The sequence below is a fragment of the Elephantulus edwardii genome, unplaced genomic scaffold (assembly GCF_000299155.1).
Source record: "Elephantulus edwardii isolate Elephantulus edwardi_28Jun2011 unplaced genomic scaffold, EleEdw1.0 scaffold00256, whole genome shotgun sequence".
NCBI classification, from domain to species: Eukaryota; Metazoa; Chordata; class Mammalia; order Macroscelidea; family Macroscelididae; genus Elephantulus; species Elephantulus edwardii.
Genome location: NW_006400006.1, coordinates 1,289,781 through 1,316,486, shown reverse-complemented (window position 1 = coordinate 1,316,486; position 26,706 = coordinate 1,289,781). Strand labels below are relative to the sequence as shown.

Genomic DNA, 26,706 nt, shown 5'->3' with positions numbered 1-26,706 from the left:
TGTAAAAAATGAAATGGAATTAAGAAATGAAGACCAGACAAGTTGTAGATAACTTCAGGCACATCAGACTTGAGGAAAGCAAAATACTAAAAGTATAGGGAAGAATGGAAAGACTAAAACAGACAAAAGAAACTCTTAAGAACTCTTACTCTTGAATGTAGAGACCTAAGGTGGAAGGAAGAAATGGTGAAGTAAGGGTGAAACAGAAAAAAGGTGAGAAGACCAAGCAAAATATTATAATGAAATGTGTGAAGACTTAGAGTTAGAAAAACATAAGAGAAAAATGTAATTGGCATATTTTTAGAAAAGATTCAAACTCTGCAATACTGAAGGGTGCTATGGACAAAATATTGAATGATTCAGAAAGCATCAAAGGTGGATGGAATACAGAGTCCGTGTACCAGGAAGAACTGATTGACAATTAGCCATTTCCAGAGGAAGCATATTTTCAAGGACCAGTGATACTGAAAGGAAGAAGTCCAGGTTGCACTGAAGATTTTGACAGAAAAAGGCGGCTCCAGGAATTGATGAAATAGCACAAACAGATACAGCATGGCAACTCCTGTCTGATCTGTGCCAGGGAATTTAGAAGGCAGCTACTTAGTTAACTAACAGAAAGACATTTATATTTGTGCCCAATTCCAAAGAAAAATGTTCCAACAGAATGTGGAAATTATTGAACATTATCATTAATTTTGGTGATGTTAAGAGTCATCAAGTCTTCCACAACTTAACAACAGCTCATATGTGATCAAGTCATTTACAACTTAACCACAGCTCATGGTGACCGTAGGAACAGCCAGCTTGAACCTGCCTTACTGTGCTGTTCTCACCATTCCTGATAGACTTGAGCCTATTACTGTCGCCACTGTGTCAGTCCATCTCGTTGATGGTCTTTCTTTTATTGATTCTCCAACCAGGATATTCTTTACTTTGAAAAAGCAAGGCCCACATGGCATCCACCGTATCTGGCCTCTGCTAACTCCACAAAAGGGAACTGTTCCCATAATCAACATAGGCAGTACAAAACCAATTCCCATGAGGTCTCACATATTTCCTGACTAATTCCAACACAAACCTTACAGCTTTACTGGGTCCAAAATCCATTACAGTAGCGCACGGAGCCCCACAGAATCATAATCATGATTTGGGGGTTTATTAGGGACGTTAACAGGGTACAATTTCATTTGGTAGCAAGATACAGTTTCTCAGGAGAGCTTCCAAAGTGTGTTCAGAAACCCTTTAGCCTTCATCCTCACAGCTGTTTTTTTTTTTTTTTAAAGACCAGGGTTAAAAATTCTTAGTCCCCTGTAATTTTGGCTCTACCCTCAGTCCTGCTACAAACTTGGGCAAAGGCTTCCATCTCTGGCTCTGTGGGTAGCAGTCCCAAGGTCAGCTCTGTCACATGGCAAGTTTCTGGTTTTATGCTGTGGCTGTGGCTCCTGCTTCTGCTCTTCTGTGGGTCTGGCTGGTGCCAGAATCTCTGGCTCTGTAGGGCTCACTACATTCTCTATTGCTGCTTTGTTGGTGGTATGATTCTCAAATTCTGCTGCTGAGTCTATTCAATTTAATGAGAGGCTGCCTGGTCCCCTTATGGGTAGAATAACATACCCTGTTCACATACTCCTGCCCACATGACAAAGTCAGTGGCTAGGAAGCCATTTTGAAAAGTAAATGGTTAACACCACACTCCTTCTAAATACATGTCTAAAATACGTTGAGGCAGAGTTTCATCCATAAAAGTACATGCAAGCCCGGGGCGAGCTGTCGCGGCCCTCTGCCTGGGGCGGGCTGCCCTCGGCCCTCTGCCTGGGGCGAGCCGTCGCGGCCCTCTGCCTGGGGTGGGCTGCCCTCAGCCCCTGGCTTGGGGTGAGCCGTCGTGGCCTTCTGCCCGGGGCGGGCTGCGCTTGGCCCCCGGCTCGGGGCAAACCGTCACGGCCCTCAGGAGCAAGAAGGCAAGCACCTGTAACCCAAGACCACCAGTAAGGTGATAAAGCATCCTCCCTTCCCCCCTTTATATCTACGCCCCTGTTCAGCATGAAGAAGCCAGAGAGTCGGCATCCAATTCCCAAATCAATAAGACAGTTGGTTTAATTACTATTGGAAAATGCTTGTCATTCCTCTGTAGCATCTGGTCCCCACTGGACCCTCATCATTTCCTTCACCTGCTTCCCCCACCGACCAAACTGTGCAGCTCTGCAACTGCATCCTGGCCCATCCTCACCCTTCTTCCCCTAACCCTCACCTCCTTGTACCCCTAATATGTTTTTCCCAATAAAAAAAATATATATTAAAAAAAAATTAAAAAAAAAAAGTACATGCAAAAAAAAAATTTGTTAAAAATAATTAAAAAACAGCTTGAGTGATGTATTGCTATGGAATAGCCAGAAATTCAAGCTGGATTCAGAAGAGGTCATGGAACAAGGAATATTATTACTGATGTCAGATGGATCTTGGCTGAAAGCACAAAGTACCAGAAAGATGTTTACTTGTGTTTTATTGACTATGTAAAGACATTCTCCTGTATGGTTCATAACCAGTTATAGATAACATTGAGGAAAATGCACATTCTAGACTTATTTTGTGCTCTATCTACCGAGAGGCTGCAGTTTAGACAGAACAAGAGGTACTCTGTGATCTAATATCAGAAAGGGTCTTCATTATGGTGTATCCTTTCACTTATTCAGGCTGTTGCTAAGCAAAGAAGTTGTGAAGCTGTACTATATGAAGAAGGCAGCAGCATTAGATTTAGAGGACTGCTCATTTGTAGTGAGCAGTATGCAGTATGCAGATGACACAATCTTGGTTGCTGAAGCAAAGATGACTTGAAGCTCTTGTTGATGTAGTTAAAGACAACTGCCTTGAGTATGAATTAAATCTTAGTATAAAGAAAACGAATCTCCAAAATAAGACCAGTAAACATGATTGTGGTAAATGCAGAAAACATTGACATTTTCAGGGATTTTTATTTTACTTGATCTGCATTTAGCACCCTGAGAGCACTAGCAGGATTGAGAAGACATCTTAACAAGCAAATCGGCTATAAAATAATGTCTTTAAAGTGTTGAAATTGACTTGGCACTTTGAAGACTGAGGTGTGCTTGACCCAAGCCATGATTTTTTCAATTGCCTAATGTACTTGAAAGCTAGATGAGTGAGGACTTCCAAAGACTTGATGCACAACAAGCATTTACCACACGATGAGCTGCCAGGAGAATGATCAAATCTCTCTTGGAAGAAATGTAGCCAGAAGGGTCCTTAGAAGTGAGGATGGCTGGACATCATCTCAGATACTTTGAACGTGCTGTCAGGAAAGATCAGTCCCTTAGAGAAGAATATCATGATTGGTAATGTAGAGTCATTGATAAGTGCAATGGGTACCCACAGTGGATTGCCATAGTGGCTGCAGTCTTGGGCTGAAGCATAGCTGTTGTGAGAATATGAAGGTGGTACATGGCCGGATAGGGTTCTTCAGTTGTCCTTAGAGAAGCTATGGTTCACGTAACTACAACAGTATCTATGTCTCTGGTACACCGAGGTTACCCTCTTGGCTGCTAACCAAAAGTCCTCTAGTTGGAATCCATCCAATAGCCCTATAGGAGAAAAAAAACAGTAACATAGTGTTCTCAAGTCATACCCTTTAATATTACAGCCCAAGAAACCCTATGAGCATTTCTGCTTTTTCACATTGAGCTCACTCTCATTTGGAGACTCAGTGGGTCCCAAGAACAACATATATAAACATATGTGAACATTAATGTACAGAAAGGACACTGCTAATGCTTTTAATAGTGAATCTTAAAGATTATAATCAAGCATGGCTTGCATATTTAAAAAACTATAGAGGGGGTGGTTGTTGGTTGCCATTGAGTTGGAACCAACTCATAACTTGCCCTCCTCCAGTGGGTTTTCAGAGGCAGTAAATGACATGGGAGAAGACTGCCCATCCTTCTGCAGAGCAACTGGTGAATTTGAACTATGCACCTCTAGGATTGTAGTGCAGTTTCTTATCAGTAGACCACTAGAGCTCCCCTTTATATGGGGAGAAATGATATTTGCTCATTTGAAGAATTATAAGCAAAGAGAAGAGGGCAAGAAAGTTACCTATAATTTTGTTAGTTAGAATAAGCCATTGTTAATCAAGTGTTACAGTTTTTTCTCCTGTATATTACAGTGAGATTTTCTTTTTGAGCAATCTGAGTAAGAAGAGTTTTAAAAATAACTACTTGGATGAGATATAATTCATGTGTCTTCTCTTTATACAGTTTTTTCCCACTTACAGAAGGTAATTTACATACTACTCAATGTCTCTGTACATTATTGTTAAAAGAAGAAAAGAAAAAATTCATTGCTGAATGTATACCTGCACTTTTGGCCTGGCCTAAGGATGATCTTTACCATATTGATGGTTAGTTGCTTGGTAATGTTTGGTTCATTTTCTCTGTATTGCAAACATTTTGCTAGGATTATATCATAAAATTATCTACTTCAAGAGCTAATAATAAGTAAACAAGTAGATTGTGTGTATAGTCCGTATATAGACTATTGATGCTTTAAAAGACATTGTGTAGATATGTAAGAATAAGTAGCTGGGGGCATACTTTTGATCAGGGATCATAACCAACAAAGAGAAACTGGAAAAGTGGTGAATTTTAAAAATTCAGGTGAATTGGAACACTTAACTAGATTGGGAAAAGTTATCAGTTGAAGCCGTGATATGGGAGTCATAGAATAAGCACGTTGAGCCCTTAGAGGAACTTGGTATGTGATAGTAGATTGTCAGGACAGTGGAGAACGACACACATTCAAAATTATACTATTGTGTTTGACCTGGACACCATATTTTGCACTACTTGGTCAAGATATTTTTTTATGTAACATTTACCCTCTCCTTATTTCCTAAGAGGAACATTAACTTTCTCACAGTGATTAAGTTTGTAATTTTTCCTGTTGTCATTAGTATTCTGATTCACCAATATTTAAAAAGTTCTCATCCCTTCTTATTTTTTCTTTGGCCATGACTGAGCCTGGCTGAACTGCTTTGATGCTTTACTTTAGATATTCAAGAGAATAATATGGAGAGGAGTAGATATTTAAAGTGAGAACTGAAGCGTGAGAAGGAACCAGGGATTTTAAAGTACGGGAACTCACTAGAGCTTTCTGAGCATAGTAATTGCTTTATTAAATGAATATATGGATTATGGAACAGTATATCCTAATTTCCATACATATTTACTTTTTACTTAAGAGCAATGGTGGTTTGTTTTTTATTTGCGAAATATGTCTGTAGAGTAAGTCCTATAGTTAAATGAATACACAAACCGCATAGGTAGTTTTATGCATGATACTGTTCATTAAAAGAAAAAAAAATCTTACACTGTGCTAGGTACTGGGTGTGCAGATGGGGTCTCTTATGCTGTTACAAACTTGTTTATTGATTCTTTTGTATAAGCCCTTTTTTATAGAAGCCTTAAAAACATCTCAAGGTAGAAGAGTTTTCTTTTTTAACATACAAATTTATGATTTCTGTGTAAATTTTATTTCAGGAGGTTTTGGTTATTTTGCCATTTTCAATTCTTCTCTGCAAGTCAAAAGCATAGATGATGAAGAATTGTTACATGATATTTTAGAAGTAATAATGTCTTGGAAGAAAAAGTATGACGATGTTTTTCTCTTCAGTTGGTAAGTGACTTTTTTTAGTGCTTTCTTTTCTTGTTTTTGCTTTTTACCTCTATTGTGTTGACCTAAATTGTCTATTGTGTGTGTGTGTGTTTGTGTAGAGAGTGAGAGCGAATCTATGGTATGGTAGACATTTACAAATAGTATAATAGTTATAAATAGGCACTTATAAACAGTTCTTTGTAAGTGTATAAGATCTAAAATAGAGTATTCTCTAATTGACTGTTAGTATAACATATTAATGCTTATTTGTTTTGTTTTATCACAGTAATCTGTTAGATGTAAGGCAAGAGACACTGGGTATAAATATAGAAATAATCCGGTTTCTTTCCCTGTTCCTGAAATACCGATCATCTCCTTTGGAGGAAAGTGAGTGGGATTTCATCATGTGTTCCATGTTGGCTTGGTTGGAGGTAAATTAACCTGATGCATCATCCCTTTTGTTGGGTCTTCATATCTCTGTTTTGGAATTGTCTCTAATCTTATTTCTTATCTTTCTTATTTAATCTTCTTACATGGAAAGAAAACTATAACTAAATCCCTTGAAAATATTTATGGCACTTAATAGATGTTCTGCCAAGCTGATACTTGACAGTCATAAAACACCTCATATAATTTAGTGAGCAGATTGCCTAATTGCTGTTAAAATGTTCTTATCATCAAATTGTTTTTCTGTATTGTTTGTAGCTCAGACCTTTAAGTTTTATCTCGTATCATGACAAGTTAAAACAAAAATTAGATTTTTTCTCAAATTTATAGTGTTATTTTTGCCAGACTAGCACATTTATCATAAACAAATTCAGAAAGACTTCCCTTTCCCATTTTTGGCGATCCAGAGCAACTATCTGGTACAATACCTGTGGGCTGTCAGGCAGTGTGTCGGCCACTTTGAAATGCATTGATTCTCTGCTTTTCTTGCCATGAGCTGTGACACAGGAGAAGTAAGCTTAACTCATTTGAGGCTCAGTTTTAGTTTGACCATAGTAATACCCAACATAGAAGATTACTGAGGAGATTAAAAATGTGTGTTTAATATACATTTAATATAAGTTTGATGGTAGCTAATAAATTTTATTTCCATAATTTTATTGCTTTTTTCTTTTTGTTTGAGCAAGTTTACAAATCATACTGGCTTTTTATTCAATTATTCATAGACATTTTGTTTTATAACATAGTAAATTAATATAACTAATTACAATGCCTGATCAGTTCTTTGTTGTAAATTGCCTTTCTGCTCTTCTTTTCTTCTCATAGAATTTTAGAAGTTTAAGAAAAGAATATTTCAGAATTTTTATTCATTAATGTTCCTCATTCTTAGTATTTACTATTGTAAAATATTATAGTAATTTAACACAAAGAATTTGGCTGCTATGCCTCTTAACTGCTGATTTTTTAAAATTTATAGGAAAATGGGCGTGGTTATGTCAGCTTGTGCTGTTTGGGTTAAAGAGAATTTGACTTTTTTTTGTTTTTTTCTCTTCAGACAGCAGTTGGAAATCAGGCATTATATTCTCTTCCACTTGTACAACTGTTTGCCTGTGTCAGCTTTAGTTTGGCCTGTGATCTCAGTGTATTTTTTGATTCCACAACTCTGGATACTGCTGGCAAGCTTCCAGTAAATCTCATCAGCGAATGGAAAGAGTTTTTTTCTCAAGGCATCTGCAGTTTGCTTTTACCTCTTTTTATGACTATTACAGGCAAGTGAATAAAAGGAATAATAGTGAAAATCTTGAGAAAGATTTCTTGACAGATTCAAAACTAAAGCTTTGTACATTTAAGCTAAATGGTACTGAATAGTAAAATGAGTTAGAGAGCTTGGCTTCTCAGGATAAGTAAAGAAGCATTTTGCTTTACAGACAAGTAAAAAAATGGCACATATTAAAAAAAAAGTATTGCAAATTATAATAGTGATTCACATAATCTGAACAGATTAGTCATAATTTGAGCTTTTCTTTTGAACATATGTTTTCTTTATAAAGATGTAATAGTAGTCACTAACTGTTAAGATTAATTAAAATACAGATTCACTTGCTCACTCTGGTAGCCTAGTCTTTAGGGAGCTGTGCCCAAAGCCATGCCTCTCTGGTAGTTGGAATCCACCAGCTGTTCCATGGGAGAAAGATGGGTCAGTCTCTTCTCATGTGATTTGCAGCCACGAGTTGGTTCTGACCCCCTGGACCCCCACCCCCTCATTAATGTTACATTGTGTTCTGTGTATGTCAAGAGCTATTTTATTTGAATGGCATTTGATTGACTGTATATCAAGCTCTGTTACTTATTTCTTTTGGGATGTGTTTTTTTTTTTATCATTTAGAAAGCAAAGATCTGTCTGAAACTTCCTTTCAGAATGCAATGCTGAAGCCCATGTGTGAAACATTATCGTATATATCAAAGGAGCAGCTGATAAATTACAAACTCCCTGCAAAATTTGTTGCTGGCCAAAAAACGAATTTACCAGAACATCTCCAGACTTTGTTAAATACCTTGGTCCCATTACTCCTCTTCAGAGCTAGACCTGTGCAAATTGCCGCTTACCATATGCTTTACAAGTAAGAGTTCTTCAAACTGAATCAATGCTTTGTTTGTCTGAAAAATATAGAATATATATTTAGTCTTTTAGTCATAAAGTCAGAGCAAAGAAGAATAAACTTGGCTAGCCACTTCACTGGTGGTTTTTTCATCTGTCAGGACACTGTTGTGTTGGCAAAATGTTAATCTTGATAGTCAGCCAGTTGGCTATATAAGGGAAAAAAACCCCTCATTGTTGGCTATCTAGTGCTGTTAAAATAGGACTACTACAGTGAATGGCCCCAAGAGTTGACGACTCTCCTTCATAGGATTGCTATGAGTCATCTGCGACTCGATGGCACTAAACAACAACAACAACAGTGGATGGCATTGTTAAACAAATTTACTCTTGTTAGTTAAGGTGACTAGAAGTCCAAATTCAGTGAGCTGGCTTAAAGGAAGGCTTTCTATCAGTTCTGAGTAAGGTTTTTGTGTCTTTTTAGTTGGTAGCCTGGCATTCCTTATAGCTTTTAACGTGTCTTAGCATAAGCCTTTTCCTGGAGTTACTTGGCTTAACAAGCAGGAACTCTGGCTTTAATGGATATTTCTACTTCTGGTCTTCTTTCTTGGTATAGTTATAGTTGGTATAGTTGACCCAAACCCAATTTATACCTATCTCTTCTTTTGTATAAGATAAATGTGATGCAACCTATAGAGACAGTGCTGTGATTGGATTAAGAGTGTTGCATCGCACCCTCAGTAAGACCCAGCTGATGGGTGATTATATTATGTATCTGCCACATTGCATCACATCACCATAAACTGCCAAACACTGAGAATCCTGGCCCGGCCACAGTGACATATATTTGGAGGCTGCAATTCAGTCAATGACCTAAAAGTAATACTGACTTTATTTTTTTATTATTAGATGCTCTCGAGTCATGTATGACTCATAACAACCCTATAAAGAGTAGATCTGAACCCTGTCCTACCCTGTGCCAACTTCACAATTTCTGACACACTCCAGCCCATTGCTGCAGTCACTGTTAAGGATCCTTCTCCTTTCCTTCACCATCCCTCCACCTTACCAAGTGTGATGTTCTCCTAGGAGTAGCCTCTCCTAGCAACATTGCCAAAGTATGAGACAAAACCTCACCATCCTTACTTCCAAGGAGCAGTCTGGCTTTAGCATCTCCAAGACATAGTCTGTTTGTTCTCTTGGCAGTCCATGGGATGGATATTCAGTACTCTTCCAGTTATTTGGCGGTGGATAATTTGGTATAAAGCACTTTACCTTAATTCTCTAATTCCTAGATTGATGCCTGAATTACCACAATATGATCAGGATAATCTCAAGTCATATGGAGATGAGGAAGAAGAGCCAGCCTTGTAAGTTTTTTTTCCTCCTATAATTTATTACAATTCTGTTAACTTTTCTTACCATGGAAGACTTAGACAACACAGAAGGTCTAAATTTAAAATACATGTTGATGCAACAGATCCTTTTAAATTTATCTGTAAAATATAAATCCAGAAATTCATCCAAAGAAATTGTTTAACCCTTTGCTAAGTAGTTCTTGAATCTTATTTATAGTTTGATACTATTTATTAAAACTTTCTTTGGTCACAGAGTAGCCTGAAAGGATTATATCACTTGATAAGTCTTTTGAACACCCATTTTGTTCATAGTATTAATTAATGGTAAGGAGACAAGATGGTTAAATCCTTTTTTTTCCACCCTTAAGAAGCCTTTATAGATATTACTGCTTTACAGAAAATGTAGTGTATGATAAATTAAAAAAAAAAAAATACAGATTGCTAGTTATGTTAGCAAAATGAAATGTACTACAAGGGAAGATTTTCTCTTAAGGACCTTTCAGGTTAGTTATGCATTTCAGTAAATAAGAGAAGATGGTTTTAAGCTACTCAAATAGCATCTGCAAAGGCATTGAGGCATGGATGTTCAGGAAGTGCTCAGGGAATGTTGAATACATTTAACTTTTTTAAAGTTTTTTTTTTTAATGTGTATTGTCAATATCATCCTTTATTGGAATGTAAATGCTGTGAATGTAGGAATTTTTATGTCTTGTCCCAAGTATATCCACAGTACCTAGAATAGTGCTGTGCATGTAGAAAAGTGCTCTTTTGTTGGATGAAACAATTAACTGATTTTGTATGGAGTAGTCAAGAAAGAGATAGAAGATAAAGCTGGAAGAATAGTTAGGGGCTAAATAATGAAGGGAAAAAGTCAGTTGGGTACTGTCTAAGAGTATCCATTTTGGAGCATTTAAATTCTGGAGGGTAGGTTTGTTTTGATTCAACTGAAAGTTGGGTGTAAACTGTTTGGTGTTGTGTTTGGGAAGAACATTGTTCTAAGTGGTACAGCACTTGTCTGTTAGTTTGCTTACTGAGATAACGTGGAGTTGCTGTGATACTGAAATCTGTGCCACTGGTGTGTCTTATGCCATAAGGGTTATACATGGTAGACAGGTTTTGGTGGAGCTTCCTTGATGAAGACAGACGGGAGCAGGATGGACCATCTATTTCCTAAATAACAGGCCTTTGAAACCCTTGTAACACTAAAGGAATGGGCAAAGTTACAGTAGTGTAGTGCTAGAGTCTAGATTGGAAGCCAGCTGAAATGAGGACCATAACAAACATTGTTTAATATTTGGAACATGGAATATACGTAGCTTGAATGTTGGTAAACTGGAAATTTTTAAAAAAGAATGTAATGTGTGAAGATCAATATACAAGGCATTAGTGAGTTGAGATGTACCAGCTTTGGCCACTTTGAATCAGATAATCATATGATATCCTATGCAGGTAATGAAAACAGAAAAAGAATGGTATTGCATTCATAGTAAAAAAGTCAATTTCAAGTTCTATCCTGAAATAAAATGTTGTGAGTGATAGGATAATATCCATACTCATACAAGGAAGACCTGTAAATATGACTATTATTCAAATATATGCTTGTATATCTAGAGCTAAAGAGGAAGAAATTGAGAATTTTTACCAAATCTTGCAGTCTGAAATTGATTGAACATGCAGTCGAGATGTGTTAATGTTAATTGGTGGCTGGAATGCAAAATGGAAGACAGAGAAGAAAGAATGCCGTTGTTGTTATTGTTATGTGCTGTTGAATCGTTTGCGACTCATAGCGACCCTGTGTACAAGAGCCCTAAAACCTGCTCTATCCTGTACCAACCTTAATGTCTCTGACACACCTACCCCCCTTACCCCAGTTACTGAATAAATCCAATCCATCTAATCATGGGTCTTCCTCTCTTGCACTGTCCCTCCACCCTCCCAAACATGATGTTCCTCTCTAAGGATGGGTACCTCCTTGTAACATGTACAAAGTATGTCAGAGTAAGCTTCAGAATCCTTGCCTTCAAGGAGCAGCCTGGTTTCACTCTCTTCAGGACAAACCTGTTCGTTTTCCTAGCAATCCATGGTATATTCAACACTCTTCTTCAGCACCACAGCTCAAAGGCATCAATTCTCTTTCTATCATCCCTAGTCATTGTACAGCTCTCTAACACATAGCACACAATTGTGAAGACTATGGCATGGATCAGGCACACCTCAGTCTCCAGACTGACATCCTTGCTCTTCATTGCTCTGACAGTGCCTTTCCCAGTGCACTTTGTCTTTTGATTTCCTGGCTCCTGGTACCAAGCGTGTTATTTGTGGAGCCAAGTGAACTAAAATTGTTAATGACCTCAATCTCTTCACTATCCATAATGATGCTGCCAGTTGACCCAGTGGTGAGAATCTTTGTTGTATCTTGATTTTGAGCTTCAATCCATATTAAAGGCTGCAGTCCTTGACCACCTGCAACAAGCGCTTCAGGTCCTCCTCAGTTTCAGCAAGCAGGGTTGTGTCATCCGCATAACATAGGTTGTTGATGAATCTTCCTCCAATCCTGATACAACATTCCTCCTCATACAGCCCAGCCTCCCGGATAATCTGTTCCGCATATAGATTGAAGAGGTATGGAGAAAGAATACATCCTTGGGAGATACCCTTCCCTATTTTGAACCATTCAGTGTCTCCTTGCTGTGTTCTGACGACTGCCTCCTGGTGCAAGTTTAGATTTTGCATAAGCACTATCAAATGTTCTGGGATTCCTGTTCGTCTCAGTGTCACCCACAGTTTGTTGTGATCCACACAGTCAAAAGTCTTTGCATAGACAATGAAACACATATAGACATTCCTCTGGTACTCTCTGCTTTTAGCCGAGATCTATCTAGCATTAGCCAGTAGTTGGAAAATGTTACTTGGTGATAGAAATGAGACTGGAAATAGAATGATTGAAGGCACAAATGATGACTTTACACATAGATCTCACCTGAAGGCTGCACAGGAATAAGACTGATTATATTTGTGGAAGAAATTGTTGGAGAAGCTCAATATCAGTACTGAAAACTAGGCCAGGAGTGGACTGTAGGTTAGACTGTCAATTACTCATGCAAGTTCAAATTGAGGCCAAAGAAAAGTCCACAGGAACCAAGATATATTCTTGAATCAATTTAATCTGAATTTCAAGATTATTTTAGGAATAGATTTGAGGCATTGAAAACCAATGATCGAAGATGAGGTGAGTTGTGGGATGATAACATGATATTTAGGAAGAAGCAAAAGGTCATTACAAAAAGAGGAGAAAGAAAAACTCGAAAGGTATATCATAAAAGACTTCAGATATTGCATTGGATCATTGGGAAGCCAGAACAAAAACATGTCAAAGTAAAAGAGCTGAAGATTTCAAAGGGCAACTCGGAAGGACAAAGCAAAGTATTATAATAGAATGTGCAGAGAGCTGGAATTGGAGAATTAAAAGCGAAGAACTTGCTCTGCATTTCTCAAGGTGAGAGAACTGAAAGAAATTTAAAGCTCATGTTGCAGTATTGAAAGTTGGTATGGGCAATATATTGAATGATCCAGAAAGCATCAAAAGAATATGGAGAGAATACACAGAATCACTGTACCAGAAAGAATTGATTGACATTGACAAATTTCAGGAAGTACATAGGACTTGAGCCTGTTGTAATGAAGGGGGAAGTGGAAGCTGTATTGAAGGCTGGTAAAACATAAAAAAGCCCTCAGAATCACTGGGATATCAACTGACTTGTTTCAGTTAACAGGTGCTGCCTTGGGTGCACTCATCAGTCTGTGCTAGGAAATTTGGAGGACAGCTGTCTAGCCAATGGATTGGAAATAGTCCATATTTGTTCCCATTCCCAAGACAGGTGATCCAACAGACTGTGGAAACTATCAAACTATATCATTAGTATCACATGCAAGCAAAATACTCCTGAAGATCATTCAAAAATGGCCAGAACAGTACATAAATAGGGAACTGCCATAAGTTCAAGGCCATGCCACCGGGGATACCATTGCTGATGTCAAGTGGATCCTGGTTGAAAGTAGAGGACACCAGCAGAATGTGTATTTGTACTGTATTGACTATGAAAAGGCATATGACTGTGTGGATCATAACAAGATGTGACTGACAGAAGAATGGGAATCCCAGCGCACATAATTGTGCTCATGAGAAATCTATACCTGGACCAGGAGGCTCTGGACCAGGAGGCTGTTGTATGAACAGAGCAGGGAAATACTGCATGGTTTAAAATTAACAAGGGTCAGGATTGTATTCTATCTCCATGCCTATTCAATCTGTGTGCTCAGCAAATTATTCAAGAAGCTGGACTCTCTTAAGCGAGTTTGGCATCAGGATTGGAGGGAGACTCATCAGTAACCTGCCTATGCAGATGATAAAACCTTGCTTGCTGAAAGTGAGGAATACTTGAAGCACTTGTTGCAAAAGTTGAAGGAATGCATCTCAATGTCAAGAAAACAAAGATTCTTAACACTGGACTGATAGGCAACATCATGATCAACAGCTTCATCTTGCTTGGATCCACAATTAACATCTTTGATACCAGCAGTCAGGAAATAAGGAGACACATTGCACTGGGAGTCAGCAGTTGGGGACCTCTCCAGATTTTTGAGGAGTGATGATGTCATTTTGAGGCCTAAGGTGCTTCTGAATCAGGCCATAGTCTTTCAGTCACTTGCTGTGCATCTGGGAGCTGGACAATGAATAAGGATGATAGAAGAATTGACACCTTTGAGCTGTGGTGTTGGAGAAGAGCACTGAACATCCCTTGCATGGCCAAAAGATCAAACAGATATATCTTGAAGAGGGTGCAGCCAGAATGCTCTTTGGAGGCAAGAATGATGAGGCTTCATCTCATATAATACTTTGAGCATATTGCTAGGAGGGTTATTCTTTGGAATATTCTTGGAAGGGTGGAGGGTCGGCAGAAGAGAGGAAGACCCTGCACCAGGTAGACTGACATGGTGACTGCTGCAATGGACTCTTGTATGTCAGGAAGTTTGAGGATTGATCATCATAGAACAGGGTTCAGATCTTTTGTTCATAGGATTGCTATGAGTCATACTCGACTCAATGTCACCTAACAACAACAAATAATGAAGGGCCTTAAATAAGAATTCTTTTATATTAGAGCTTTATTTGGCATGTCATCACCTTATTTTGACAATAAGATGAAACATGCATTGTAGAAAGATGCTAATCAAGATGGAAACCATTATAGAGGTTACTAAATCAGTGTGTGGATGACATGTGGAGAATGGAGAGATTTCAAAACTGGTAGTTTAAGGTCTTAAGACCATTTGATAGAGAATAGAGTTGATACATCAAATAGAGTTGTTGAAAGAAAGGATCTAAAGTCCTTAAGGACTTAAGAGTGAAAAATTCTTAGTGAGGACACTTGTTTAAGTGGATCACACATGAAATGAAGGTCTGCTCCAGGAAGTAGCAATTAGAATGATAATGGTGATAGCTACTACTTAAGAATAGGCCATAACATTTAAAGTTTCTAGATATCTGGGTCCAGTCTACCCAATCTTTTATACAAGTAACATGTGCGTTAAGTTTTTGCCAACCCTGCGTTCCTCGTTACCCTCCACATACTATTATTGTAAGCACATTATGTCTTTTTCCCCATATGGCATGGAAACAGATATGTAAACCATTATCAACTTAAATGAATAGAAACTGATAAGACAGTTTTGGTCATTTATTTTCTGATTACCAGACTAATTCCATGAGTTTTTGACCAAAGCAAGGACTTCATGTTTACTATATTGTTCTGATCAAAACGTGCAATTTTTATAACACGTAAGAACGTTAGACAGAATGACCAGAACATAAGGAGTGAGCTGAACTGTATGATTTACCTGAAATATTGTAAATGTAAATGTTTGAATGTAATAGTTAAGAATTATTCATTTATTTTTTTATGATAATACATCATTAAAGCCTTTTGATTGAGGAGGTAACACAAATGTTAAAAATTATTTTAATACAGCTGTTCCACATAAATTACGTCTGTATGCATTGTGAGGATATACACAAATACATAGCTTTTTGAAAAGGTCATAAACTTACCCTAAAGTATAAGCATAGTAATAGTTTAGTAGAGAAGAATATGATAATGCCATATGTTAAGAGATTTTGTAAATACTAAACTTACCTAAAAAGAAATAGTCTTATGATAAAATGTATATTATTACTCAATATACATGTTGTTTGTTGGTCAAAGCTGACTCATAGCTGACCCTCTAGGGAGTTTTCAGAGGCTGAAAATTGCATGGCAGGTGATGACCCATCTTTAACCTGTGGATTTGAACCAGCTGTTTTTTTGGGTTGATAGTTGTTGTTAGGTGCTGTTAAGTCGTAGAGGACTCATAGCGACCCTATGAACGAAAGACCTGAGCACTGTTCATAGAGTTTCCAGAGGCAAGCCATTTCTGCTTCTGAGCTTCTTTTAATCTGGAAGCTCCACCAAACGCTGTCCACCATGGGTAACCAATATCACATTTGGCACATCAGTGTCACAGTGTTTCGCATCACAGCAACCACAAGTTACCTCTGTACAGCAATGCACAGATTAGTGCTATACCACCTAGAAGAGTGTTTGGCAAAAAACAAAAAAACAATTTGAACCAGGCCTGAGGATTGATAGTACAACTCCCTATTATACATTTGGCCACCAGAGCGCCCTACATCTGATTATTTTATATTGTGAAGTATGTAAACAGTATGAAATATTTCAGAAAACTAGGATAAAGTAGCAAAGTTCAAAATCTTAATCCTTATTTTAGAAAATGATCTAAGACTTGGTAATATTTTATAGCCCATAATAGCTCTCTGATAACCCCTGGTTAAATGCTCACCTGTAAACCAAAAGCTGTCAACCCACCAGCTACACCAGGGGAGAAAGATGTGATGCTCTGCTTCTATGAAGATTATAACCTTGGATACCCTATGAAGTAGTTCTTTTCTGCCTCAAGGTCTCAGTGAATTTGTTGCCTTTATAAAAGCAGACGTCAGATCTTCCTGCAGAATGACTGGTGACTTTAAACTTTTTGGTTAGTGGCTGAGCACAACCATTTGTGCCACCAGGATTCCTTGAAGATTATCGCTGCAAAATTCTGTGGGCAGTTCTGGTCTGCTCTGTAGGGTTACATTGAGTTCGAGTTGATGGCACATAACAGCAACAGATAGTTCCTCTGTAGAAATGGTTATGCTTTCTGCTACTAGCTGAAAGGTTCAGTTTGAGCCAGCGCCCCCACCCCCACCTTGGAAGACAGCTTGGCCGTCTTCTGAAAGATACAGCCTTCAAAACCCAGGAATTCTACATGAGGTTGCCATAAGTAGGAATCAGTTTGATGGTAACTAACAGTAGTTCATCTGACTAGTTTAAGGGCTTTAATAAGTTTGCCTGTCTGGAGGTACAGTTGTTTTTAACTCCAGTGAAATGTTGAAGTAGATATCTTCTGAAGTTATCTTTCCTTCAAATGATAACATTTTATGTCCATTATTTTTATAGCTTAGTTTCTAGTTCTGAGATTGCCATTATTTAGAAGTTAAACTTCAGTTTATAAAGGGAGGATTTTAAAAATGGAAACCATACAAAGATTTTCCCCAAATGTTTCTAAATATTGTCAATTTTTAATGACATGAGTTAGGAATAAAATAGTGGTATTTTGATTTTTCATTGGTTTTTGTTGTTTTTTTGTTGTTGTTGTTTGTTTTTGGTTTTTTTTTTTTAAGGTCACCACCAGCAGTATTGATGTCTCTTCTTAGTACGCAAGAGGATTTGCTGGAAAATGTTTTAGGGTGTGTTTCTGTTGGGCAGATAGTAACTATTAAGCCACTGAGTGAGGATTTCTATTACGTTCTGGGCTACCTTCTCACATGGAAGTTAATACTTACCTTCTTCAAAGCTGCTTCATCTCAGGTAATTATATTACAACTTTTTTCTTAAATATATTTCTCTGCTCTTAAGTTCTTTTATTTTTGTCAAAGAAGGGTGAAGAGATGCTATACATTACAATCTAACATACTTAATTTTAGATGTTCTCTTAAGTTTATTTGTGTCCCAGAAACAAGATTTATATCATTAAATTTTGTGCTGCTGTTGTATTAATTTCAGAATAGTTGGATCATCAGTGCTTAGAGAAAGAACTTTGAAAATATCCTATTACATATAGTTATTCTTGCTCAAATTCTTCTAGCAGCCTCTAGATGTCTCTGTTGCCTCATGTTTGAAAAGAAACACTTCATTGTGTAGAAGGACCTGGGAAGATTTACTCTGTATTTCTTTTCTCCTTCTCCTTTTTAGGCAGATTTTCACTGAAGAATCTTAATCAAACCACAGTTCAGTCTCTAGTGACCTAATGGGTAGGAAGTTATGTTGCCAATCCTGAGGCGGGTATCTGTATCTATTAGCTGTTCCATTGGAGAAAATCGTGCATTCTCCTCCCATGCGATTTACAGCCTTTGAAAACCTGTTGGAAGGACAGCTAATGATTCAGTTTCAGCTTAGCAGCAATGAATTTGAAGTTTTGAGTATATGTGTGGTTTCTTTGATAAGTCACTACAAAAAGCCTTAGTTTATTACTTCATATTTAAGGTGTGATTAAATAACTCGTTATATTTGTTGTCTAAATAGGAGCTGTTCAGGATTCTTGAATTTTCTATTTGTAACTTCAACTTCTTGTACTACAAGTAGATATAAAAGGGCCTAATCCTCAGGATATTTTTAGTATGTCAGAAGAAATAATTGTAGGGCATGTACAGAGACGAGGGAGCTAAAAGTGAGCAAATGTAAAATATCTTGTTATTAAGGGATAAAGTTTTCTAAAGCATGAGTCCTGCGCACATGTCTGTCATTCACCCAGTGGTGCCCAATTTTCTTATTTTTAAAAGAAGAAACCAGAAATCTATATTTTTAAGATGTTTAGTAGTTACATGGAACCCTGGAAATGCATTGATTAAAGTGCTTGGCTACTAAATGAAAGGGCATGGATTCAAACCCGTTAGCCACTCTGAGGCAGAAAATGTGGCAGTCTCCTGCTATAAAGATGCTTAGCTTGGGACAATCTATAGGTAGTCCTAGAGAATGGAGTTGGAATCAACAGGACAGCAGTGGGTTTGGTTGTAGTTAGAAGTCACCAAAATATTTTTAGCTGCTAAGTTGTGCTACCTGTCTGAAATGGATTTTATATAATATTGGTTATAAAGTGGAGTCAGCCATGAAAATGGAATCAGTTTTAAACAAGGTTTTGAAAGATAAGAACAACAGCTTAAAAAGATTGTGTGGAAATTTTGGGAGCGGCGTGAACAAATCATCTCTGGGGAATGGGGAATAGATTTTCTTGGCTTTAGCAGAGATGCCCAGCCGAAGTGATCTTATCAACAGGTAGACGTTTTTAAAAAGATATTTGAAGCATATGTTTAATAGCGAGGGGATGGTGAAAGCATCTGCTAGTTTATGAGGATAGGGAGGGGTCACATTTGGAAAGCCAGACCTTGGAATGTATTTTGTAGGATTTTCATGAATTGCAAATTACTGAAGTTGTTAATGAAGTGTTCTTGTTATATTTCTTACGCTTAAGTGTATTTTTATTTACTGCTTACCTTGGTTTAATTGAATTTACTATGAAATTATTTGCTCTTTTCCAGCTTCGGGCCCTGTATTCGATGTACCTTCGGAAAACAAAGAGTTTGAATAAACTGCTCTATCATTTATTCAGACTTATGCCAGAAAATCCAACTTGCGGAGAGTCAGTTATTGAGTTCTCAAATAAGGATCCTAAAACATTCTTTACTGAAGAGCTCCATTTGAGGATTAGAGGTCAGTGAAATGTATATTTTGTCTCTCCTAGAGTGTAGGTTCGGAGCAATAGGTTATTCTTCATAACGCCAAATGTGGGTCCTGGCTATGAGAAAGTATAAGGTTAAAAGATTTTCACATTCCTTTAAATGCTGTTGTTGTTGTAACCTGTTGAGGTGGTTTGCAGAGGCAGTAAATTGCATGGGGGGACATTGTCTTTCTTTCTCCTGAGGAGCAGCTGGTGGATTTGAATTGAGTGCACCTTCTTAACTCTAGGCAACTAGAGCTCCATTCTTTATCTCGAATATTAAGTCACATGGATAAGGTTGTGAAGAATTTAATAAGTTTTTATGGTTAGTGTGTTGAAATTGTTATCTTTAACTGTAAACAGATATCATTCATTATATGACAGTATTTTGTAATCATGTAAATAAGTAGCTTTCGGCTGAGCAAAAAAGTAAAATTTATTTTTTCCCGTCTGGGAGCTCAAATTTTAGCAGAAGTCATAGATATACATGCATATCCTTTCTCCATACCTGTTAAGTCTGTATGTTGAGCAAATAATTTGAGGAGCTGGGCTCCGTGAAGAAGAATGTGGCATCAGGATTGGAGGAGGATTTGTCAGCAACCTTTGTTACACAGATGGTACAATCTTGCTGCAGAAAGAGGAGATAACTTAACACATTTACTGAAGAAAATCATGGGCTACATCTCAACATCACCAAAACAAAATTGTAACCACTGGGCCAATAGACAACATCATGATACATGGAAAAAAGATTGAAGTTATCATCAATTTCATTTTACTTAGATCCGCAATCAGCACCTATGGTAATAGCAGTCAAGATCAAAAGACATGTTGCATTAGAAAATCTACTGTAAAGGACCTCTCCAAAGTACAAAAGAGAAAGAATATCAGTTTAAAAGACCTGATGTACAATTTAAAAGGTACATCCAATCCAAGCTTTTCATTTGCTTCTTAGGCATATGAAAGTTGAGCAGTGAATTAGGAAGACCAAAGGAGAATCTATGCCTTTTAATTGTGTTGGTGAAGAGTATTGAATATACCATGGACTGACAGAAGCTTATAATCTATCTTAAAAGAAGTGTAACGAGTGTGCTTCTTAGAGGCAAGGATGATGAAACTATCTTAGCTACTTTGGGCATGTTTTCAGGAAGAATCAGTTGTTCAAGAAAGACATCATACTGGAAAAGGTGGGAGTTGGCAAACGAGAGGAAGATCCTTAAGAATTGTACTAACGCAGTGACTACCTTAATGGGCTTGAATGTGAAGATGGTGCAGAATAGGACGTGGTTCAAATCTGTCGTTCACAGGGTTGCTGTGAGTCCTAGTTGACTTGACGGCACCAAACAACAGCCAAACACAGTGTTTATATGTGCTTTACTAAGAATAGAACTTTTACAAGTTCTTTGACGTTGTGAAGTGGGGAGTTTATCTTGTGATGTTTGAAGCAGGTTATTCTACAGCTTTTACTTCTCCCATCAAGCTCTCAAGAAAGTAAAAGAACCAAGATTCCTTTCTATCTTTTATAACAGAGAAAATCTTTCTTTTAAAAAATACGTGTATACCATTTTATCAGTGGTCACACATGTGAAACATAGGATGCTATTTACAGGCAAATTTTTTTCAGTGTTGATTGGGATTTTCACTCTTACTCTTTGTCATTCTTATGGTTCATTTAGAGAAATGAGAGAAGTAGTTAGTACTCTTGTTCTAGTTTCTTTAGTATGTTTGTTCTACAAGCTGTGCCACTATTGCTGAGAGATTGTACATGGTATGCTAAGGAAAATATTAATATTGGTGTATTATTTTGTGTAAGAAATAAGTCACTAACTAAGAATTTGTTGTTTTCCTCAGAAACATCAGCTCTTCCATACCAAATTCCACACTTGGCTTGTTCAGTCTATCATATGACATTAAAAGACTTGCCCGCTATGGTTAGATTGTGGTGGAATAGCAGTGAGAAGCGTATTTTCAATATTGTGGATAGATTTACAAGCAAATATGTCAGCAATGTGCTTTCTTTTCAAGAAATATCTTCTGTGCAAACAAGTACACAACTGTTTGATGGCATGACGGTTAGTATTTTACTTTATCTGGAGAAGTTACTTGAATATTGATTCTTTTTGTCATTGTAATGAATATAATCACAAATTTGAAGCCTTTGGTTCAGATTTAGAGAACTTGTTACACATTCTGAATTTTGCGTGTCAAATCTCAACGTTACTTAAATCATGGATTGAAATAATGGGAAAAATGTTATGGATTTACTTACTAGAGAGTCTTGAATAGTCATAATTTCATAAGAGGTATATGTACATGTAAATATGAATATTTACTTGATGTTAGACACTGTGTGCTGATCAACTGAGAAATGAATTGGAAGTGGAATTGGATGCCGATAAAAGTATAAAATCTTAAGAGGGAAAAGATCAGTGTTGGTAGTGGTTAGTTTTGAGAACTGGAAAGTATCACCTTAGGAGGCAGATTGCTCTGGGATCAGCGTAGATGGAGGTTCCATCTGGCTGAGGAAATTCATTATGCTAGACTTCATGAAGGAAGTTTATATTGAGAAAGGCATTATTTTATTATGTGAAAAATGAGAGGCAAGTGTTTAATAGAGAGAAAATAGTATGGTGGAACCAGCAAAGTTGGAGATAACTTCTGTGACTGCCCAGGAAATGATAAGTAGCCTATTATTCATGTAGAGTAGAATCAGATGGGGCAAGGACACAATCAAGGAAGCAAACTGCTTGAGGGATGAGTTAGGTCCATACTGGGAAGTGCCTTTTTTTTTCCGAGTCATCCACTGAAGATTTTTCATTCATGAAGTGGCATTGTCAGAGTTGGGCTTTCTGAAATTGCTTTGATTGTAATATATAACAAGGGCTGTTGGCTTAGATATAAGATTTAAATCAACAGTTACAGAAAACTTTTAGTGTAGGCATTTTGAACAGTGAGGAGGGCCTAATATCGGTGGGAATATAAAAGAACATAGATAAAAGACTTTGTGGTGGCGATTTTGCCAGACTTGAAACTAATATCTAATATAAGGAATATAAGATTGTGCTGTGATTTTTAACCTGGGAATGCAAAAGTCAGAAGAATGAATTTCTAAAAGAAAGTTAATTTGTATTTTAACCATATTGACCTTGCAGTCATTGTAAACATTGTAAAGTGTCAGGTATTTGAAATGATTACATATCTCATGTCAAATAAATGACTATGTCTGCATTTTCTTTGAAAATTTTGGCTGCTAAAGGTCAACCTAGCACAATGATTTTGAATGAAAGATATTTTGGGGAAAAGCTTAACTGCTCTGTGTTGCAGGTTAAAGCTCGAGCTACCACTCGAGAAGTAATGGCTACCTACAGTATAGAGGACATAGTCATTGAACTTATAATACAACTGCCTTCAAATTACCCCCTGGGTTCAATAACAGTGGAAAGTGGGAAAAGAATTGGAGTGGCTGTGCAGCAGTGGCGGAACTGGATGCTGCAGTTAAGCACTTACCTCACCCATCAGGTAGGCTGCTTCTTATAAGTTTGAGTGTCTAGATTAAAGGGAATCCTTATAATCTGCTATCTGAACAGGGAGTCAAACCTGAAATATATTTCTTCTTAAAATAGAAAGAACCATATCCCCTTGATAATCACAGCTGTATGCCTGAATGGCTTGAATGTGCTCACCCCATTTTATTTTTGAGGCTTTGATTCGCTGGTGTTTGCGAGGAACTGACCTGACTTGATTGACATTGTAAAAAATATAGAACACTGCATGTTGCTATCTATACCTTTGTGTTGGTTCCAGCTCATTCTGTGTGATCATCTGGGACTGCCCACAGGATTTCCTAGTCTGTAATCCTGATAAGAGCACGTTTCCAGGTTTTTTCGTTGCAAAGCCACTGGTGGATTTAAGTTGCATTGCTACTCTTTCAGTTAGTAGCTGAGTCTGAGTTCTTAACCATTTTGTCTGCAAGACTCCTTATTACGAAAATGATTTGAAAGTAAATCACTTTTTGAGATACTGGACAGATGAATCTTTTTTTTTTCCGTCATATTTTTTTTTAAATTTTATTTAAATTTATTATTAATTTCAGTAGAAATTTACAGAGACTTTGGATTTCCATTCATTCATTGTTGCACTTTTTCCCCTCTCCCAACCCTTCCCCCTAGTACACTACCCTCTTGGAAAAGTAAAATTCTTCCATTGTTTTACAATCCCTCCCCCCAGGTCCACTTCACTATGCAGCCTTCGCTCTGGACTTCTGTCATGACAAAAATACCTAATCACATAACCCTTTTAAACAGTTTTCTTTCTCATCTGTTTCAATGCAATATACATTATTGAACCCATCTTTCTAGTCTCTCCCCAACCCCAAGGTCAGTTCTGTTTTACAACAGTGGAGATACTTCACTCAGCATAATGTCCTCCAAGGTCACCCATTTTGAATAATATTGCATGAGTTCCTTGTTTTTCAATGCAGCATAATATTCCATTGTGTGAATATACCACAGCTTCTCTATCCATTGTTTGTTGGTGAGCACTTAGGTTGTTTCCAGCTCCTTGCTATTGTGAACAAAGCCTCAATAAACATGGGTGTGAGATGCATCCTTTTTTTGAATTATTTTCACACTTATACTTTCAGCTGTCTCTGTAAGGGAAATTTCTGTCTTTTCAAAACCAGCATTTGACCTTTAAACAAATTATAAGTCTTCTCCAGTTGTAAATGTGATAACTCTCAGGCATACTTTAGTAAAAAGTAATTATTTAAAATCAAATGTGTCACTAACATAGTAAAGTACTTTATAAGTCGGCATTTGAGAAGGTGTTTGAATTAATTTTTATCTTTGTCTTTTAAAATAGAAACAATTAATTATTAAAAAGATGTCATCAATGAAGTAAGATTTAAAGTATTGGTGCACAAGTCTTTCTTTTAGCTTTATCTTTAACAGAGAAAAAAAAATTTGTTCCAAAAAATTTGGTAGGTGGTTTAAATGCAAACTTTTTAAAGAGATAATGAGGATAGTTAAGCAGATTCTTTCCTTAGAATTATAACTCTGCTTTGAAAATTTGTGAAACTCAATACAAATAACATAATAGATGGTATACTATGTATATTGACTTTTTCTTTCTTGTTTATAGAATGGCAGTATTATGGAAGGCTTAGCATTATGGAAGAATAATGTTGATAAACGTTTTGAAGGTGTTGAAGATTGCATGATCTGTTTTTCAGTCATACATGGTTTCAACTATTCTCTTCCCAAAAAAGCCTGTAGAACATGCAAGAAAAAGTTCCATTCAGCCTGTTTGGTAAGTCAGTAATTGTAATTTGGTAATTATAAAATAGAAGTATAAATTATACGTAATTTTTTTGTAATTATAAAATATTATTAAATGAACATCTGTTACATTTTATGTATACTATCTGACTTTAGAAAAGAGGACAATGAATGTCAGACTTTTAACTGTAGCTAATGGAAGACATTGAAAATTACTTTTAAAAATTTTTGAAGGTAGTTAGTAATAATTTACTGAGACTGGTAACATTGAACCACTTTACACTTTAATAAATGGATCTATCTAGTGTGACTCTGAGCACTCAAGATACAGATGGTCATGTAAAGTTTCAAACATACCGAAGACTAAAAACCTAGAACTGGGCATAGAAATACTGATAATTGGTAAGGAGGTTCACTTTTTATGGTGTGCTAGAAATTGAAGGTTAAATAAGACTAATATTTGCATACCATGCACCAAGCTGATTTTGTTGCTGTTAGGTGCCGTCAAGTTGAATATGACTCGTAGTGACCCCATGAACAACAGATCTGAACTCTGCCCAATCCTGTGATACACCTGAGCCCATTACCACAGTCACTTTGTCATTTTGCCAGGTTGAGGGTCTTCCTCTTCTTTCACTTGCTCTCCCTGCACCCTTCCAAGCATGATGTCCCTCTCCAGTGAACACCTCTTCTAGCAATATGCCCAAGAGTTTGGGAGGCGAAACACACACACACACACACACACACACACACACACACACACACACAGTGGTAAAATTCTTGCCTTCCATGTAGTAGATTCAGATTTGGTTTCTGGCCACTTTATCTTGTGCTCAGCCACCAGGCATCTGCTACTGGAGGTTTGTGTGTTACCGTAATCTGAATAAATTTCAGTAGAGCTTCTGGATGAAGACAGACTTGGAGGAAAGGCCTGGTCATCTACTGTGGAAAGTCAGCCAATGAAAATCCTGTGAATCACATTGATTTGATATATTTGATTATGGAAATGACATAGGACTGGCCTGCATTTCTTTCATTCCATTTATGTGTGGGATCACCAGGAGTTAGGACTGACTCTGGCCACTAAAAATAATAAAAATTGAGTATGTGTGTACAAATGAGAATATTTATGTCCTCTTTTCTCATCTAAGAACTAAGAATGGAATAGATTTAATTCTTAGTTCATAGGACAGGAAATAGTAGACTTCAACAGGTTGAACAAGCTGCAGAGTAGGAATTTATACTTACTAAATGATGAAGTTTTATAGTCAGAGCCCTTTGCTTGTTTCAGACACCATATTGAAAGGACAGTTGCCCAATGCTCAATTGCTTCGCAGGAGCCTTCCTGACATATCTTAGTGGATGTATGCATGAGTCTAGGTAGAATTATGGTTAAAAGAAGTAATAATTCAGTCCTGTTTTTTGAGATGAAGGGAGAGAACAAATATTTTAGTCTTTTTTTCACTTAGTCATTTTAAGATTACTTTAGATATATTTTAAGATACCAGCTTTAAAAATCATTTTAACATTAAAAATTTTTTCTTTTGCAGTATAAATGGTTTACATCTAGCAACAAATCTACTTGTCCCCTATGTCGTGAGACCTTTTTCTAGGTACTGCTTTTGTTGGAAATGATCCCTGAATGAAATCAAGTGAAGATATCGAATTTGAGTTTGTCTTAAAGTGTTGCTGTGAAGAAGCCAGTGAGCATTAATTTTAAATAGCACCTGCTCTGGACAATTCTTTTAGTTAATATAATGATCCTAAAATCAAGTTTATTTACCTTTAGATTGCTTTGTAAATGTTTGGAAACCTTTTCTTTTACATAAGAATATTACATATTTGAGAGAAAATATTTATATTAATAGTTTAATCTATTTGTATATTTTAAAATAAATATTGAAAATACACTTAAATTACCAAATTAAAATTTGGAAAACACTGTATCAGCTGTATTAAATTGATAAATTAGGTCCATTTGTTATTGTGTGGCAAG

The 26,706-nt window shown here is 36.9% G+C and overlaps 1 protein-coding gene across 1 annotated transcript in view; it reads left to right on the top strand.

Annotated features, from left to right (window-relative positions):
- Nucleotides 1–26,323, top strand: part of LTN1 (listerin E3 ubiquitin protein ligase 1) — a 65,949-nt gene extending 39,626 nt beyond the window's left edge. The window contains exons 19-30 of the mRNA XM_006899405.1: nucleotides 4,266–4,408; nucleotides 5,547–5,682; nucleotides 5,948–6,092; nucleotides 7,163–7,380; nucleotides 7,998–8,228; nucleotides 9,502–9,576; nucleotides 17,342–17,528; nucleotides 19,256–19,427; nucleotides 21,286–21,506; nucleotides 22,759–22,953; nucleotides 24,574–24,741; nucleotides 26,261–26,323. Coding sequence (XP_006899467.1) covers nucleotides 4,266–4,408; nucleotides 5,547–5,682; nucleotides 5,948–6,092; nucleotides 7,163–7,380; nucleotides 7,998–8,228; nucleotides 9,502–9,576; nucleotides 17,342–17,528; nucleotides 19,256–19,427; nucleotides 21,286–21,506; nucleotides 22,759–22,953; nucleotides 24,574–24,741; nucleotides 26,261–26,323 — 1,954 coding nt within the window. The remainder of the gene's footprint in view (nucleotides 1–4,265; nucleotides 4,409–5,546; nucleotides 5,683–5,947; nucleotides 6,093–7,162; nucleotides 7,381–7,997; nucleotides 8,229–9,501; nucleotides 9,577–17,341; nucleotides 17,529–19,255; nucleotides 19,428–21,285; nucleotides 21,507–22,758; nucleotides 22,954–24,573; nucleotides 24,742–26,260) is intronic.
- The last annotated feature ends 383 nt before the right edge of the window (nucleotides 26,324–26,706 follow it).